This window comes from Silene latifolia, chromosome Y (genome assembly GCF_048544455.1).
Source record: "Silene latifolia isolate original U9 population chromosome Y, ASM4854445v1, whole genome shotgun sequence".
NCBI classification, from domain to species: domain Eukaryota; kingdom Viridiplantae; phylum Streptophyta; class Magnoliopsida; order Caryophyllales; family Caryophyllaceae; genus Silene; species Silene latifolia.
Genome location: NC_133538.1, coordinates 363,747,705 through 363,766,803, shown reverse-complemented (window position 1 = coordinate 363,766,803; position 19,099 = coordinate 363,747,705). Strand labels below are relative to the sequence as shown.

Genomic DNA, 19,099 nt, shown 5'->3' with positions numbered 1-19,099 from the left:
GTGTATGGAAGTGCTATCCCGCAACATTGATCACGCTCATGATCTTCGGTTAATTCATGGAATTCAACTAGTTAGGGGGGTTCGGCCAATTACACATCTTTTCTTTGCGGATGATTCGGTTTTCTTCTTCAAGGATAAAGGGGATACGGTGACCCGCTTGGTGCAACTCATCAAGGATTATTGTGAAGCGTCTGGTCAAAGGCTAAATGTGGATAAATCAGGGATACTCTTCAGCCCGAGTACTACCCTGATTAAAGCACAAAGAATTATGAAAGCCTTCAATATCAGGAAGAACAATGGTATTGGGAAATATCTGGGTATCCCGGCGGAGTTTAAAGAATCAAAACAGGGCATCTTCAATTCACTTATTGATCATGTCACCAGACACATCTCTTCGTGGAATGGGATTTTTCTCTCACCAGCAGGACGTCTTACTCTGATTTTATCGGTTCTATCCAATCTCTCAAATTACTTTCTATCGGTCTTCAAAGTTCCGGTAAGTGTGGCAAAAAAGATTAATTCTATTTTGGCACAATTTTGGTGGACGGGATGTAAGATGGGGAATAATATCCACTGGTGCAGCAAAAACTTCCTAAGCTTGCCGAAGAGTGCGGGTGGGTTAGGCATACATAATGTAAAATGCCTTAACCAAGCTTTACTAGCCAAACTTGGATGGAGAATTGTTTCTGGAGAGTCATCTCTTTTTTGCAGGATCTTCAGACAAAAGCTTTTTGGGACTCAAGTAGTACTACAGGGTATGACACCTATCAGGGGTACTGGATGTTCATGGGGCATACGTAGTATTTTGTATGGGCTCTCAATTGTTATGGAAAATATTGGTTGGAAGCCTGGTTTTGATTCGAGAGTAAATGTCTGGACAGCGAGATGGGTGGGGGGAGAGCAACCGGAGCCTAGGAATGAATGGCTAAACCAAAGTAATGGTCATCTTGCTAACTTACAGGTTAGGAATCTTCTCCAGCCTGATGGTAGCTGGAATAAATACTTCATAGAGGGCATGTTCACGGAGGAATGGGCTGCACGGATTCTTGCTATACCGAGGTGTGAAATGCGAATGGGTGATAGGGTCTACTGGCCACGCACAACGTCGGCCATTTACACGGTAAAGAGTGGGTATGGTCTCATCTTTGAAGAGCATATGATAAATGCTGGTACTGTAAAGGATAACGGTAGACTAAATGATCGAGGTCGGCTATTTTGTCGAAAAATGTTATGGAAATTACCAGTGCCACAGATGTGGAAAATTCTTATATGGAAAATTATTACCAATGTGATACCGACTGGGCAAGAGTTTTCCAAGCGAAATATTGAAGTGGACTTCTTCTGTGGTATGTGTAAGGGGGACCAACGAGTCATGGAAACCTCTGAGCATCTCTTTAGGGATTGTGGTTTTTCAAGTAGAATCTGAAAAGGCTCGTTCCTAGGCATACGGGTGGAGGGTGCTAGAGGCACTCCCATATCTGATTGGATTTATGACTGGATGCATTATTTGAGCAAACGAGAGGAGGGGATGTGCCAGGTGATACACTTTGTGGCTGTCTTGTGGGGTCTGTGGACTTTGAGAAATAGAATAAAATTCCAGGATCAGGTGGTGCACTCGCATTTGATCAGGAATATGTTCTATAATGTCGTCGGGGAGAGAGCGCAAATCTTGTGCAAAGATCTGGCTTCAAAACAGACTCGGAGTGACAGGCGAATTGAGGAAGAGGGATCGTCCCAAAGGGAACTTATGGCTATTCGCAATGGCAATCCTGTGCACATTCTAGGTAAGCCGGCTGGATGTACTGTGATACGGGTAAAAGTGGATGCTAGTTGGGTCAGGACATTTGATGCGGCCTTCGGGTGGGTTGCGTATGATGATACGGGACAAGAACTGGGTCGACGGCAGGTGCGCACCAGGGCAAAATCACCGCTGCAGGCTGAAGCGTTGGGCGTCCGTGATATCATGGAATGGGCACGAGAGGAGAAGATTTATCATCTGGACATCTCATCGGATTGCTTGCAACTTATCAATCAAATAGCAGAGGTTGACAGGGATAGCCATATGATTGAAGGGATCTTGGAGGACATTCGGGGCGCTTTTAGCTTTTTTCATTGTTATGCTTTAGTTTTCTTCCGAGACATTTAAATGGCCTCGCGCATAGCTTAGCTAAGCAGGCCATTAAACTGTGAAATCTTTATTTACAGCTGTCAAAAAAAAAATTATTATTATTATTGTTGTTAGATTCGTTATGAGTAGCTAAATTCCTCATCTAGGATGAAGGGGATCTAGGTAAATTAGAAAGGGGATTATTAATTGATTGCTTGTAATATTGCTTATGTTATCGTTTAATTATTGTTCTTCTTCTAGTTAATTAATTTAGACCTGAATTGTTAACTAGTGTAGCGAATTAATACTTTCACCGACAGGGTTAGAATTAATATAGGCTGCGATAATCAAATAGATTGTGTCTAATTATAGGGATTGCATGTTAGAATCGATCTAGAGGATATAAACAGGATTAATCAATCTTATGACCTTATATAACTTGATTGACCTAGCAATTGATTAAGAAACCCCATATAATTGACCTAGTGAACCGGAAATCCTAGACCTTTAATATTATTGTTATAAACCTTTTATTTACTCGTTATTAGTTGATAGATAACAAACAAACCAAAACCCCCAAGAAACGGTTACGTTCAGACGATCTAAATATTAGCAAACTGATTATTACCGCCTCCCTGTGAATTTGATACATGTCTTACCGCTAGCTATTTTGTTAGTAACTGAGATAGATTTATTTTGATATTGGTGATACGACTTTAGCCTTATCACGTTTATAAAGAGTCCAATTTCAGCAAGCCACGTAAAATAAATTTTAATTTTATTTAATAAATAAAAAATTTAGGGTTATTCTACGTAGTAACCCTGTGTTTTTCTGAATTCTAGCTGATAACCCTTCGTTTTTCAACTACCCACATGGTAACCCTGAACTTATGAAAAAAGGTTCTCCATGACCCTCAACTTTTATTCCGTTAAAAAACTCCGTTAGTTTGAATGTTTATCGAGACTTGGGCTTGTCTTTTACACTTCAAATGCTTAAATGACCAAGTAACTATGGTTTTCTCAACTCAATTAAAATAAATAAACCACGAATTTTGCTAACAAATAATTATATTATAGGTGTGTTAAGAGTATAATTCATAACATTTTTATTATCATTCTTATTATTATCATCATTTTTATTGCTTAACAAAGAATATTAAAGTAGTAAATATATTGAAACACATCTTACTTTTGTTTTTGTTATAAATTATATTAGATTATAATTGATATTATATTATTATTATTTTTATAAAAAAAAAAAACAAAGGTAAGATGTGGATCGGTATTTTTACTACATTAATATTCTTTGTTAAACAATAAAAATGATGATAATAATAATAATGATAATAAAAAGATTATGAATTATACTTTTAAGTCTTACCACACCTAGAATATAATTATTTGTTAGGAAAATTAGGGGTATATTTATTTAATTGAGTTGAGAAGACCGTAGTTAGTTGGCCATTTAAGCATTTGAACTCTAAAAAACAAGCCCAAGTCCCAATAAACATGCAAACTAACGGAGTTTTTTAACGGAATAAAAGTTGGGGGTCACGGAGAACTTTTTTTGATAAGTTCAGGGTTACCATGTGGGTGGTTGAAAAATGAAGGGTTACCAGCTAGAATTCAAAAAAACACAGGGTTATCGCGTAGAATAACCCAAAAATTTATATGATAGAGTTTGAAAGATATACAAAATAAATAGAATTTCTATCTCTTAAGATGTTCTTTATTGTTTGTATTTCATATACATTATACTCATTATGTTGGAGACCTACTATTATGTCAACTCTCTCCCACTATAAATAGGCAGCCAAGACGGCAAGTCGCAACACCCAACTTTTATCAAGGATTAACCATTTTTTCTCTATTTATTAATTGTTATTAATGTTGTTTAATTCAATAATTCATTGTAGAATATTTTATACGTTTTGTTTTTAACCTGTAAATGGTGTTACTTAATTAAAGCTTTGAGTTTGCATTGGTTTTTTTTTTAGTATACTGACACTTTGATTCTTTTTTTTTGCAGATCAAGATCAAAATATTAGAGTAATACGGAGTACCTATTTGGACTGTGTTATGGAGTACACATTAGGATGAAGACAATAGATTTTGTTACTAATTCATGCATGGGATTGAAGTATGTATTAGATTTGTATTTGTATTGCATGAATTTAGTTATGTGTATCATACTCTCTAACTACTGTATATGGAGTATAATACCCCTTCTTTTTATAAGGGTTTTCACTTTTTCCCATCTTATCACAATGAGTTATTTATTACACAAGTTTTCCACGCACTTAGTTAAGTTGATCGACTTAATTTCATATTGATTTTGTTTACTCACCTTCAGTGTCCCATGCTAATCATGATGGAACCAAGTTATAAGGCTCGGGTTAATGTGTAGGGAAGCTAACAAGTTGCATGCAAGTTGGATTTAAACTTTGAAACCATATTTCCTTCCTAAGATATTAGGAGTATTGTTTATACACACTCTATTCTTTTTTTTTCCCTCTTTCTTATTGAAATTATCAAAATTGAAATATTTACTTTTATTATGACATCTTTCATAAAATATTACTTCGTATTTCAAGACGAACAAAAAGTAACATATGTATGCGGAATAAAATGGTCAAAGTATCATAAAAAATATACAACCTTCTAATAGGGGAGAAATACTTGTGTCCTCCTTACACCCAAAGGATGTGCCCTTCGGGAGCATGGTCTTCCTCCTTTTGATATAAGAAGGACCTCCTTTCGGAGGACACATGTATTTTCGCTAATAAGGTTACAAATTCTCATATTTTTAGTTACGTTAGAAACATTCACTTACAATAAATACGGAGTATTAGATATCTTAAAGTATGTATAAAAGAAAAGTATCAAAGAAAAGTACTAGACAAATACGAAGTAATTTATGAAGTAGTTTCTTTTGTTTTGTTAACAAATAAGAATAAAGAATTTGGACAATGGATCACACGCACGATTCATAAAAAGGGTGTACACTATGCATCATTATGTGATCTTAATTTGATTAGAGTAATAGTAGTCTTTTAATAGTTACGTAACATATACTACCAAATGACATTTTTTCGCATCCTAAGTTTTGTACAAATATGAAGGTAGAGTTCTACACTAACGTGATTAGACTACAATTTACATCTCCCTTACTATTAAGAGGATAATAGTTCAGTTCAACTTCTATAAGTTATGTTCAGCTCATATAAGTTCAGTTCAACTCCTATAAATTCAGCTCAATGTATAGCTCAGCTCATCTCCTATAAGCTCAATTCAACTTCTATAAATTCAGTTCAGAAAAGTTAAGCTCACATAATTTCAGTTGATCAGTTCAACAAAAGTAGTTCCAAAAGAAGAGGACTTTAAATTTAAATGGTCCTAAATATGCGTTCCGAAAATATGAACATAATAAATGCTATATAAATCTCAGCAAAATATGAACATAATAAATGCTGTATAAATCTCAGCAAAATATTAATTATAGTTCAATAAATTTTATTATAAAATTACATTAAATAATTACGGTGATTTGATTGTAAATTTATTAATAAATTTACAAAACAAAAGAAAGGGGCAAAAAATTCTAAATCAATCGGTGACTTACAAAGCAAAAATACTCGGTCAAATTTTTGCCCCTTTCTTTTGCTTTGTAATTTCTAAATCATATTAACTTATATGGATAAAAAAAATGTATATGAATTGTGGTAAAGAAATAGAAAATAACATGAACAAAAAAACCTAGAGAGAGGGAGAATGAACGACTAAATTACTGTGCCGCCTTTGAATTTACTGCCTATGGCTAGGAAAACTAGCCAACAGCGACAGTGAGATTTGAATCTGAGAGGGAGGAGTATCCCTGCTAAAACTAAGGACGATGCTACGTTGGTAGAGGGAGCAGAAAGTATGGAAAATAGGAACCCTAATGCCGTATACACAGGATCGGATGTTGATGAGGAAGGCAAAACCAAAAAGATCCATGACATTGTGGGCATCCCAGAATTGGTTGTAGAGATGGATGAGGAGGGTGAAACAGAAGAGGAAATAGAGGAAAGTGAAGAAGAGGAGGAATATGTGTGTGACAGTTTGGAACTGGGGATAGAAAACCCTGAACAAGACAAGGAAACATAGCCTGTTGAGACTGAGAACAATGAATGTGACAAGAAAGCAGAGCATGATGAAATGTTGCAGATTCAACTTGAGGATGTTGAAGAAGAAATAGATTACTAGAAGCAGGTTGTGGTATGCTTTATTTTAGGCGCTAATCCGCCATGGGAGATTGTGGAAGGTTTTATAAGGAGAATTTGGACGAAATTTAACATTGATAAAATCTCTTTCATGCCAAATGGGATATTTTTGGTTAGGTTTAAAACCTTGGAGATGAAAGAAAAAGTTCTTAGTTCAGGGCATTACCTTTTTGACAACAAACCCATGATTGTTAAATCATGGGAGAAAGACATGGAGATGAACAAGGACAATGTGAAATCAGTGCCTGCTTGGATTAAGATCCATAAATTGCCTCTTAAATTCTGGGGCAAGGGACTGCCTAAGATTACTAATTTAGTAGGCAAATTTGTCAAATGTGATGTGGCTACATAGGAAAGAACCAGACTAGGGTATGCTAGGGTTATGATGGAGTTGCAGGTGGATCAACAGTTGCCAGCTAGCATATCTTTTAAGGATGAAAATGGAGGAGTGGTTCAAGTGGAAATTGAATATGAATAAAAACCTGTAAAATGCAAGAAATGTCAAGGTATGGGTCACGAAATGGAGAACTGTAGGAAGGGGGAATTTAAGAAACCAAGCCAGTAACCTGTTAAGCAGGTATGGAGACCAGTTCAGAAAGTTGTAACTGTCTCTGAAGCTATACCAATACCTGCTGTTCAGAAAGCTACACAGGTGGATGGGAGAGATGCTGTGGGTTTCCATACTCCAATAAAGAGGCTGGTTAAGATGAGTAGCCGTGAGAGGGCAAAGGAGGGCTATAGTAATGAGGCTTTTGGAGCTTACTCCTACAAGGAGGTTGCTACCTCACCACCTAAGAGGAGTAGTGCTGAAATTTGTAATGCTACAAACCCTATTTTATCTAATGGATAGGATAGGCTTTTGGAACATTAGAGGGATGACTAGAGTAGGAAAATAAAGAGATATTAATAACTTTTTGCAATCTAATAATATAGGGTTACTTGGGTTACTTGAAACAAAAATAAAGAATAAGGCTTTTCATAAGGCTTCATGTAGTTTTTCTAATTGGTGTATCACTACAAATTCTGGATATCATTCTGGTGGATGCATTTGGGTACTCTAGAAGCCTAACTGTTTTAGGGTACATGTGCTGGAGTATAATGCTCAATATGTACACATGAAAGTTGACTCTCTGGTAGATAGGAGGAGTTTCTGGTTAACCATGGTGTATGCTTTCAATGGAATTCATGAGAGAGAACCTCTGTGGGATAATTTAAGAAATGCTGCAAGTATGGTAGCTGGTCCATGGGCAATTGCAGGAGATTTCAACTGTGTGATGAATGCCTCAGAGAGAGTGGGTGGGAATACACCATCTGGTGAAATGGAACCCTTTAGAAGATGTGTGGCTGATTGTGGGGTGGTGGATATTGTCGCAAAGAGGGGCCTTGTATACCGGAACAATAAGCAGAAACCTGAGGAAAGAATATATAGCAGGATTGATAGATTCTTAGTCAATAAAGACTGGTGTGACAAGTTTACTGATATTTATGCACATTTCCTGCCTGAGGGATTATTGGATCACACACCTTGCCTTTTAAAGAGCACAAATCAAGGTCAGGGCAAGAGGTGCTTTAAATATTTTAACATGTGGGGTGGTTCAAGGAAGTTTATTCCACTGGTGAGGGAGCACTGGGATTCTGGTTTCATTGGCACTCCAATGTTCAGACTGGCAAAAAATTTGAAGAATATGAAATCTGTGCTTAAGGAATTGAACAAGGAATGCTACAGTGATATTGAGAATGCAGCTACTATCCTGCAGAAACAGGTGGAGGGGATGCAAGAAGTGATAAATAGTGATCTTACTAATATGCAGAGCATTATAGAAGAGTATGAAGCTTCTCTTAAGCTGTAGGAGCTAACTAAGGCCAAGGAAAGCTTCCTCTCTCAAAAATCTAAGCATCAATGGATTAAGGATGGGGATGCTAACAGTTCTTACTTTCATGGTATGCTGAAAAGGAGGAGGAATATGAATAAGGTTGCAATGATTGAGGACATGAATGACAAGGTGTGTGATACCCAGGAGCAAATTCAGGAAGCCTTTATTGAATACTATCAAGTCCTCCTAGGATCAAGTAAAGATACAAAGAAGATTCATAGGAGAATTATTTCCCAAGGACCTATCTGCAATGCTGACGACTGGTATAGCCTGAGGAAACCTATAACTGGGGAGGAAATTAAGGAGGCTTTATTTAGTATTCCTGATATAAAGTCTCCTGGACCAGATGGCTACACTAGCAAGTTTTTTAAAGATGCTTGGGGGGAGATAGGAGGGGATGTTATAAGAGCAGTCCAAGATTTTTTCCAACATAGGCAGCTCCTCAAACAACTTAATTCCACAAATATTACACTTATTCCCAAGTGTGACATGCCAAAGAGTGTGCTCCAATTTCGACCTATTGCTTGTTGTAATGTTGTGTATAAGATCATATCAAAGCTGCTATGTACTAGGCTTGCTGAAATGATGTCACATATAGTAGGACAGAATCAGGGAGCATTCATACAGCAGAGAAGCATCCAGGAGAACATTCTTATATGCCAAGATTTGATCAGGTTATATGAAAGGCCTCATGCTACTTCAAGATGTATGTTCAAAATAGACTTGCAGAAGGCCTATGATACAGTGGACTGGTCTTTTGTTGAGCATCTTTTGGAAGAACTAAATTTCCCTCCTGATTTCAAGGCTATGTTAATGCAATGCATTACTACAACCACTTATTCATTCTCTGTCAATGGTGAGATGTTTGGCTACTTCCAGGGTAAGAGGGACTTAAGACAGGGGGACCCTCTCTCCCCCTTGATCTTTACATTATGTATGGAGTATCTGACTCGTACACTGCAGTATGCTACCTCAAAGTATGAATTCAAATTCCACCCTCTGTGCAAGAAGCAAAGACTTACTAGCCTTATGTTTGCTGATGATGTCATTCTGTTCAGTAAAGGGGATGCCACCTCAATGATGCTTTTGTTACAATCATTTGCTACCTTCTCCAATGCTACTGGACTGCAAGTAATTGCCTCAAAGTCTAGTGCTTATTTCAGAAATGTTCCTGAGCAGTTAATGTCTGAGATTATACAGATATCAGGATTTAGTGAAGGGAGCATTCCATTCAAATATCTTGGTATGCCAATACAGACTACGAGGCTTAAAAAGCAAGACTGTGAATGCCTTGTGGATAAAATTTGTGCTCGGATACATGGCTATTGATACTGTCGTTTCGTACCAAAAATAAAATACCTAAGTACTACTAACAGAAGTCAGCGGTAAGTAGGGTCGATCTCCACAGGGAGGCGGTGTACTATCTATTTGTCGATTTATCCGTCTGATGTCACGATGGGGGTTGAATTGATTTAACTAACTAGAGACTAAAGCGAGGGAAAAAGATGAGAGAAATTAACAATAAGAGAAAGGAAGTATGCTAGGAGTCGGTCCACCGTGGCAGCTATCAGATCTTATATTATCGAGAATACTAAGGCGATTAGACTATTGATAAGAAGAGCTATGGTCGTCACCTTTCGGTCCTTAAACCGCCCTAGAGCGTAAACAGCTTAACTTTCGCCCTCACTGCTATACCCTATTGTAATTAAGCAAGCCTTCCCCTTCCAATCTTTCGATCTAGGTCGGGGTTTAACTAGATTTATGGTCTCCTGCATGCATTCATTCGACCGGATAACAGTTAAATTGCCTAATACAATTCTTATCGCAGGGCTAATCTATTTAATACAATTAAAGCATTGCTACCACGGCTTCCCTAATCCTAACATACTAGGGGGAAATTAGCTACTCATAATAAAATAAGCAAGAACAATAATAAAGGAAGAAATAAACATTAAAAGCGAATAAAAGGAAGAAGAAATTACTAGATTAAGGGATCCGGAAATGAAGAAAAGTAACAGTGTATATAGAAAGGGAAAAGGAGTAACGTGATCCTTCCCGGATTATTGGATGATTACAAAAGACAACCCTTACTCCTATTTATAAGAAATTAGGAGTAAAGGTTAAACCTAATGACGGAATTTAGACTAAAAAGCCCAACCCGTGGCATAGTCCACTCGATCGACCACATGAATCACTCGATCGAGTGAAGTTAACTCAAAAACCTGCTCGATCGACTAATAGTGTCCTCGATCGAGCAAATGCATAAAAAGAACTGGTCGATCGAGTAAACTAACCACTCGATCGACTGATTACACATAAGGGACTGGTCGATCGACTAGGGAAACCATTCGATCGACTATTCATTCTCCTAAAACCACTCGATCGAGTGGAAAACTACTCGATCAGGTGGGTTTTGACTTCAGCAGCTACAATTCTCGTTAATTTGACTTTGACTTGTCCTTTTAGCTCCCGGAACACCTTCACGCATCCCAAGACAGCAATATTTCCCGCTCCAAATCATCTCTTCCTCCAAATGCATGCAAAATGGACGGTAAATGACTTGATTTCGCTACTTCCTGGTTTATTCCTGCAAATAAGACAAAATACACCAAAGTAGCATATTCGGGGCATTTCGTAGCGTAAACCACGATAAAAGCATAGAAATACGTGCCTAAAATAGGCTAAAAAGACTATATAAAATGCACGTATCAAATCTCCCCAAACCAAACCTTTACTCGTCCCCGAGTAAACTCAAAACTATATGCTAATGGAACGGAAAAATAACTCAGAGCTAGCTACAAATGCCCACTTAAGCCAATTTAATGCAAGCAAACTAACACTTATAGCTAAACAGTCAAATGCAAACGAGTTATAGGATGTTTATAAAAGTAGCTGAACCGTCGACCTTGCAAGACCTTTAATAATGGACTCTTACGGGTCACTCTTTCTCTCATGAAGCAAAGGGTAAGCATATGAATGTAAGGGAGAAAAGAAGTATAGTCGCTCACCTAGACTACGACCCACATAAACATGCATGCAACTAATATGATAGACAATTCTAGCTACCGTTCACACATTCCAACCAAACAAGGTCCTGTCACAGCCGAGGGCTTACAAAAATATGGTAAAGTGAGGCAATGGGTAAGAAAAGGCAAAACATTTATGGGAATGTGGAGGTATAGGTGATCAAGCTAGTACCTAAACAGAACCATATGACAACATCCATTTCAAACTCAATTATTGATTAAGCACATGCCCTTCAATTGGCATAAATCTCACCAAACCAAACTGAACTCACTCCTCAAATAATGTAAGATAGAACATAGGAGCAGAAACCGTCTCAAACAACATTCTTTTTTTTTTCTTTTTCTTTCTATTTTTTTCGGTTTCTTCTTTTTCATTCCTTTTTTTTTTCATTTTTCATTTTCTTTTTTCGATTCTTTTTTTTTTTCTTTTTTTCATCACGTTTTTTTTTCTTTTCATCATCCTCCTTTTCTTCATAGATTACCAACTCCGATTCAATAGAATATGCGCCAATATTTGATACAATAGAAAATATACCGCAAAACAATCTAAACTAGCTTGACAAGGCAGGCTAAATTTGGATGTAGCTAAGGGGTCAACTGGCAAATTTGGCTAATGTGGAGTTAAATGGGTAAAAATGAAAGAAAGGGAATGTAAGCACCTCCCTGCATGTGACACCAACCACTATCCCGAATGTATGACGGCAAAAAGCAATTGAATTTCATATATGTGCAAATTGATGATACATGTTATGCAAGGAGTAACTACTCACAATCCTACATGAAACTGGTCATAAATGACACCAGTTTATACGGCTCTAATCCTTAGAAATTATAAGTAGGTTGCCAAAATTTCAGGTCAAGTCTATTCGTTCAGCTAAATTAAACATTAACTCGTAGACATGCAAAAGACAAAGCTAAAAGATAACAGTTTAATGCAAGGCTTAAGCAGAAAGACAAATTGCAGTGCAATATCATCATGGAAATCTACCGTTCCGACTCAACCTATATGCTAAATTAAACGTGAAATTTTTTGAATTTTTATGGAATTTTTGGATTTTATGAAAATAAACAATGATGCAAACATAAATTAAATGTGATAACTGAAATGCAATAAAAACAATATGCAGACACAGATATGGATGCATAACCTCCCCAAACCAAACCGTACAATGCCCTCATTGTACCAAAACATGGAAAGGAAATGCAAACTGAAGGAGAAAGAGAGTAAATACGGAATACTCACAAGATAGCGCGAATAAGGGGACCTCCCCAAACCGACCATGAAATGGGAGGTTGCTAAGGGCCCGGAAAACCGTCTCAGAAAGCTAATCCAAGTCAAATAACACTCGATATCCGTCCAACAGTGGTCGATGAGTGAGTGGGCGTCCACGAATCGCTCGATCGATCGGAATAGTGGTCGATCGAGTGAGTCTCTAATATGCGGTGGTCGATCGAGTGGATTAATTACTCGATCGAATGAAACCATCAGCTAAGGTGCTCGATCGAGTAGAAAAACTACTCGATCGAGTGATCTTCAGCGTGTTCTTGCAAAACGCAATGAAAAACAGCCCGCAACTAACAAGACAAGCTATATCGAGATAGTCTATGGTATAAAACCATTTATTACAACTGAAATTAAATAAAAGCAAAATAAAATCGCCGGGTTGCCTCCCGGGTAGCTAGCTCTTGATCAGTCCCACTCGACCTCCTTTTTCTTCGAGCCTTTATAATTAGTTACAATCAAAGCAACTCAAAGCGCGCAAGAACAACTTTGTCAAAAATTTGCGCATGTGCTACACAAAAGCATAAGTAGCACAAAAGTGGATTACTGAGAAATAGGAAATAAAAATATGTAAGCATTTAAGTCTAACAAATTTCTATGGGCGCTCCTAAATTTATCCACAAAATATAGGAGCGCGGGAGCAATTGTCAAATAAGTAGGGCTCCATTTCAGATTAACGAATTTATAATGATAAGGACGGTGAAAAATCGTTAAATTGTGCGACCCTCTTTGGGAAGGGGTAAGGCATTGGGATGCGCAAAAAAAGTCAATCGAGGCAATTTACTATTAAAACAAACAATAAATAAATTATCGTTCAATACCTCAAGTTGATCACTCTCAATGACGGAATCATAGATAAAAGAATTCATTACCTCTTCCGTGCTAGGAGTGACTACCGACTCAGCTACCTCCTTGTCATCCTCAGTGGAATTCGTCCCGTAAATCGCAGCCTCAAGCGCATCCATTTCGGCTTTGAATAAGGGAGATTCACCGAACCGTTATCATCGTCAAAGTCGTCATCTAAATAAAGCCCAAATGACGAATTACAGCTCCCAATGACCAAATCGATCGATCGAGCGAATTATTACTCGATCGACCAATTTCTTCCCGCATTTCGCTCGATCGAGTGGCAGAATCACTCGATCGAGGACTATCCTCCTGCATTCCACTCGATCGAGCTGTGATATCACTCGATCGAGCAAGTTCTTCTGAAAAATCACTCGATCGACCAATAATTGTCACTCGATCGAGTGATACCTCTATCTGTTTGAAATCTTCGCGTGGGGTAGTGAAATATGATAGGAACTCGTCGTCCGAGTCATAGAAGTCATCCTCATCATTGGGCAACACGGTTTCCTTACGAGAAAATCGCTCTCGATAAGATAAACCTCTTCTTCTTGCATCTCACCGCTAACCGAGCTATTTGTGACTCAGTTCGGGGTTCGAGCGTCCATATATCTATCACTCTCTTGCATTTGTGATACAAGCATTCTCGTTAAATATAGTCGACTCCGCGATCTCTTCTCTCTCCATCTCATTTTGCTAATTGAGCAAGCTGCAGACTCGAGCTCATCAAATCGCGAGACATATTCTTGCACTTGGAATGCAAGTTCCTCCATCAAGAATTTCAGCTCTGCAAGGTCTTCTTCTTGTATATCGGGGAATCTTGTTGCGGTGGCCATTGATAGGGCGGATGTGGCGGCACAACTACAGCCGCATTGTGCTCGTGCAGAACCACATCTCCGCCAGTAAATCACCGTCTGTTCCATAAAATGGGACATCGGTGGTGGGTCAAAGGTACTCAAGCCTTCCTTTGATTGTTTTTCACCTAGAACTGTCTAGGTAGTACCTGTAAGGCCTATCAAAACAAAGACTAAACAAAAGATTAAAACGACCTCAAGGGAAAAATCCCCGAGGCTAAAAAAAAAACAGAATAAAATTAAACAAATAAATAAATAGATTGCCTCCCCGGCAACGGCGCCAAAATTTGATCCTGTCGTTTCGTACCAAAAATAAAATACCTAAGTACTACTAACAAGTCGTCGGTAAGTAGGGTCGATCTCCACGGGGAGGCGGTGTACTATCTATTTGTCGATTTATCCGTCCGATGTCACGATGGGGTTGAATTGATTTAACTAACTAGAGACTAAAGCGAGGGAAAAAGATGAGAGAAATTAACAATAAGAGAAAGGAAGTATGCTAGGAGTCGGTCCACCGTGGCAGCTATCAGATCTTATATTATCGAGAATACTAAGGCGATTAGACTATTGATAAGAAGAGCTATGGTCGTCACCTTTCGGTCCTTAAACCGCCCTAGAGCGTAAAACGACTTAACTTTCGCCCTCACTGCTATACCCTATTGTAATTAAGCAAGCCTTCCCTTCCAATCTTTCGATCTAGGTCGGGGTTAACTAGATTTATGGTCTCCTGCATGCATTCATTCGACCGGATAACAGTTAAATTGCCTAATACAATTCTTATCGCAGGGCTAATCTATTTAATACAATTAAAGCATTGCTACCACGGCTTCCCTAATCCTAACATACTAGGGGGAAATTAGCTACTCATAATAAAATAAGCAAGAACAATAATAAAGGAAGAAATAAACATTAAAAGCGAATAAAAGGAAGAAGAAATTACTAGATTAAGGGATCCGGAAATGAAGAAAAGTAACAGTGTATATAGAAAGGGAAAAGGAGTAACGTGATCCTTCCCGGATTATTGGATGATTACAAAAGACAACCCTTACTCCTATTTATAAGAAATTAGGAGTAAAGGTTAAACCTAATGACGGAATTTAGACTAAAAAGCCCAACCCGTGGCATAGTCCACTCGATCGACCACATGAATCACTCGATCGAGTGAAGTTAACTCAAAAACCTGCTCGATCGACTAATAGTGTCCTCGATCGAGCAAATGCATAAAAAGAACTGGTCGATCGAGTAAACTAACCACTCGATCGATCGATTACACATAGGGACTGGTCGATCGACTAGGGAAACCATTCGATCGACTATTCATTCTCCTAAAACCACTCGATCGAGTGGAAAACTACTCGATCAGGTGGGTTTTGACTTCAGCAGCTACAATTCTCGTTAATTTGACTTTGACTTGTCCTTTTAGCTCCCGGAACACCTTCACGCATCCCAAGACAGCAATATTTCCCGCTCCAAATCATCTCTTCCTCCAAATGCATGCAAAATGGACGGTAAATGACTTGATTTCGCTACTTCCTGGTTTATTCCTGCAAATAAGACAAAATACACCAAAGTAGCATATTCGGGGCATTTCGTAGCGTAAACCACGATAAAAGCATAGAAATACGTGCCTAAAATAGGCTAAAAAGACTATATAAAATGCACGTATCAAATCTCCCCAAACCAAACCTTTACTCGTCCCCGGCAACGGCGCCAAAATTTGATACTGTCGTTTCGTACCAAAAATAAAATACCTAAGTACTACTAACAGAAGTCAGCGGTAAGTAGGGTCGATCTCCACAGGGAGGCGGTGTACTATCTATTTGTCGATTTATCCGTCTGATGTCACGATGGGGGTTGAATTGATTTAACTAACTAGAGACTAAAGCGAGGGAAAAAGATGAGAGAAATTAACAATAAGAGAAAGGAAGTATGCTAGGAGTCGGTCCACCGTGGCAGCTATCAGATCTTATATTATCGAGAATACTAAGGCGATTAGACTATTGATAAGAAGAGCTATGGTCGTCACCTTTCGGTCCTTAAACCGCCCTAGAGCGTAAAATGACTTAACTTTCGCCCCATCGCTATACCCTATTGTAATTAAGCAAGCCTTCCCTTCCAATCTTTCGATCTAGGTCGGGGTTAACTAGATTTATGGTCTCCTGCATGCATTCATTCGACCGGATAACAGTTAAATTGCCTAATACAATTCTTATCGCAGGGCTAATCTATTTAATACAATTAAAGCATTGCTACCACGGCTTCCCTAATCCTAACATACTAGGGGGAAATTAGCTACTCATAATAAAATAAGCAAGAACAATAATAAAGGAAGAAATAAACATTAAAAGCGAATAAAAGGAAGAAGAAATTACTAGATTAAGGGATCCGGAAATGAAGAAAAGTAACAGTGTATATAGAAAGGGAAAAGGAGTAACGTGATCCTTCCCGGATTATTGGATGATTACAAAAGACAACCCTTACTCCTATTTATAAGAAATTAGGAGTAAAGGTTAAACCTAATGACGGAATTTAGACTAAAAAGCCCAACCCGTGGCATAGTCCACTCGATCGACCACATGAATCACTCGATCGAGTGAAGTTAACTCAAAAACCTGCTCGATCGACTAATAGTGTCCTCGATCGAGCAAATGCATAAAAAGAACTGGTCGATCGAGTAAACTAACCACTCGATCGACTGATTACACATAAGGGACTGGTCGATCGACTAGGGAAACCATTCGATCGACTATTCATTCTCCTAAAACCACTCGATCGAGTGGAAAACTACTCGATCAGGTGGGTTTTGACTTCAGCAGCTACAATTCTCGTTAATTTGACTTTGACTTGTCCTTTTAGCTCCCGGAACACCTTCACGCATCCCAAGACAGCAATATTTCCCGCTCCAAATCATCTCTTCCTCCAAATGCATGCAAAATGGACGGTAAATGACTTGATTTCGCTACTTCCTGGTTTATTCCTGCAAATAAGACAAAATACACCAAAGTAGCATATTCGGGGCATTTCGTAGCGTAAACCACGATAAAAGCATAGAAATACGTGCCTAAAATAGGCTAAAAAGACTATATAAAATGCACGTATCAGCTATGGTGCAAAGAAGTTCTCTTATGCAGGACGGTTAGTAATAGTGAAGAGTGTGCTTAATTCTTTACATTCATATCGGGCTTCTATGTTTATCATCCCCAAAGGAATTATCAAGAGAATTGAGGCAGTTTGTAGAAATTTCCTCTGGGACAACAGTGCAGACTATAGAAGGACTCCTCTTGTGGGATGGGACACCATATGTAGACCTAAAGATGAAGGAGGATTGGGACTCAAAGATCAGGAAACCTGGAATAAGGCCATGGTAGGCAGATTGGTTGACTGGGTAGCTATGCAAAGAGACTCAATATGGGTACATTGGGTACAAAGTAACTATCTTAAGGGTCAGGAGTGGATGGAGTATAAGCCTAGTACAAATTCTAGCTGGGTATGGAGGAGAATTTGCAGGGTTAAGGATGAAATGAGTGCTGGTTATGTCAATGGGCAGTGGAATGCTCAACCAGGAGGATTTACTCCAGCTGGTTATTATGCCTGGTTTAGAGGGCCTAGGCCAAGAGTTCACTGGGTTAAGGCAGTCTGGATTGGGTGGGCTCTGCCAAAGCACCAGTTCTTGGGGTGGCTTGTAGCTCATAAGGCTTTGAATACAGCTGCTAGATTATCCAGGTTTGGGATGGATATTGAGGACAAATGTTCTCTATGTGGTCTAGTCTCTGAAACCATTGAGCATTTGTTCTGTGATTGCTTATACAGTAGACGAATTGTAAGAGAATTGAATAAGAAAACTGCTTGGGCCTTTCCTGTAAGGGATGTGATGACTTGGTGCGTGCATAGGACAGGAACAGTGCTGCAGAGGGGAGTACAGATTGCTATGATGGTGGGTCTTTTGTATCAGGTATGGCAGCAGAGAAATAAAGGCAAAACCGAGAATGTGTTGATTCGTCCAGAAGGTGTGGCAAGCATTATCTTGGAGGAAATGAGAACACGAGTTCGAGCCCGAGATAGAACAATTATGACAAGTGCTGAGAGAGATTGGCTTATTAGAATGCGTCTTATAGAATGATATCTTGTTTTATGTGTTTGATCACCATATATAGCCACATGTAATTAATTTTTTATGATTTATATAATTTCTCACATTTCACCAAAAAAAAATTATTAAAAAATTATTTTGATAAAAATTCTAAAATGTAAATAATTACGTTCATTGCGAAAAATGCTTTAAATTGAGTATAATTTTCATTATGTTTATTGAAATATTTTGATAGGTAGAGATGATTAAAGTGAGTGTCTCATAATGTTTTACATTTCCGGTAAAAAAAAAAAACTTAGACCATTAAATCCATTAAGAAAAATATATTTAGAAGAATCATTGTATTTATTAAAAATAGAACTTAAAGAAAACTACTAAAAAGAGATAAGTTTTTATAGTGTGAGAATGAAAAAAATATATTGCAAGAGATTGAATACATATGAGATTTTGATAGGTTTAAATAGTGTGATGATGAGTATGTGTATGAGTATGTATGTACACAATGATCGCGAGTGCATTTAAATAATCAAAATAATAAAAGTAATGATTATTAAGTAATGTAGTATTATAAATGACATGTAAAAGTAGAAAATACATTAAATTTTTCTTTAATATCCTCAATTAAATATGTATACGTTAAGTATAAAATATTGATTATGACTAACTAAATATTACTTTTATTTAAATATTTTATATTTTATCTTATAAATAAGCCAAATTCCCCCCGGTTCACTGACTTTTTCGCAAACCAACCTTCC

The 19,099-nt window shown here is 37.9% G+C and overlaps 2 protein-coding genes across 2 annotated transcripts; both read left to right on the top strand.

Annotated features, from left to right (window-relative positions):
* Positions 1 to 7,529: 7,529 nt before the first annotated feature.
* On the top strand, positions 7,530 to 8,219 carry LOC141631758 (uncharacterized). The gene has a single exon (XM_074444385.1). It carries the CDS (start codon positions 7,530 to 7,532, stop codon positions 8,217 to 8,219), a length of 690 nt encoding a protein of 229 aa, XP_074300486.1.
* Positions 8,220 to 17,438: 9,219 nt separating this feature from the next.
* On the top strand, positions 17,439 to 18,371 carry LOC141631757 (uncharacterized). The gene has a single exon (XM_074444384.1). It carries the CDS (start codon positions 17,439 to 17,441, stop codon positions 18,369 to 18,371), a length of 933 nt encoding a protein of 310 aa, XP_074300485.1.
* The last annotated feature ends 728 nt before the right edge of the window (positions 18,372 to 19,099 follow it).

Excerpts from the sequence above, each read along its gene's own strand:
- LOC141631758 (XM_074444385.1), top strand. The coding sequence starts at position 7,530 with ATGGTGTATGCTTTCAATGGAATTCATGAGAGAGAACCTCTGTGGGAT.
- LOC141631757 (XM_074444384.1), top strand. The coding sequence starts at position 17,439 with ATGTTTATCATCCCCAAAGGAATTATCAAGAGAATTGAGGCAGTTTGT.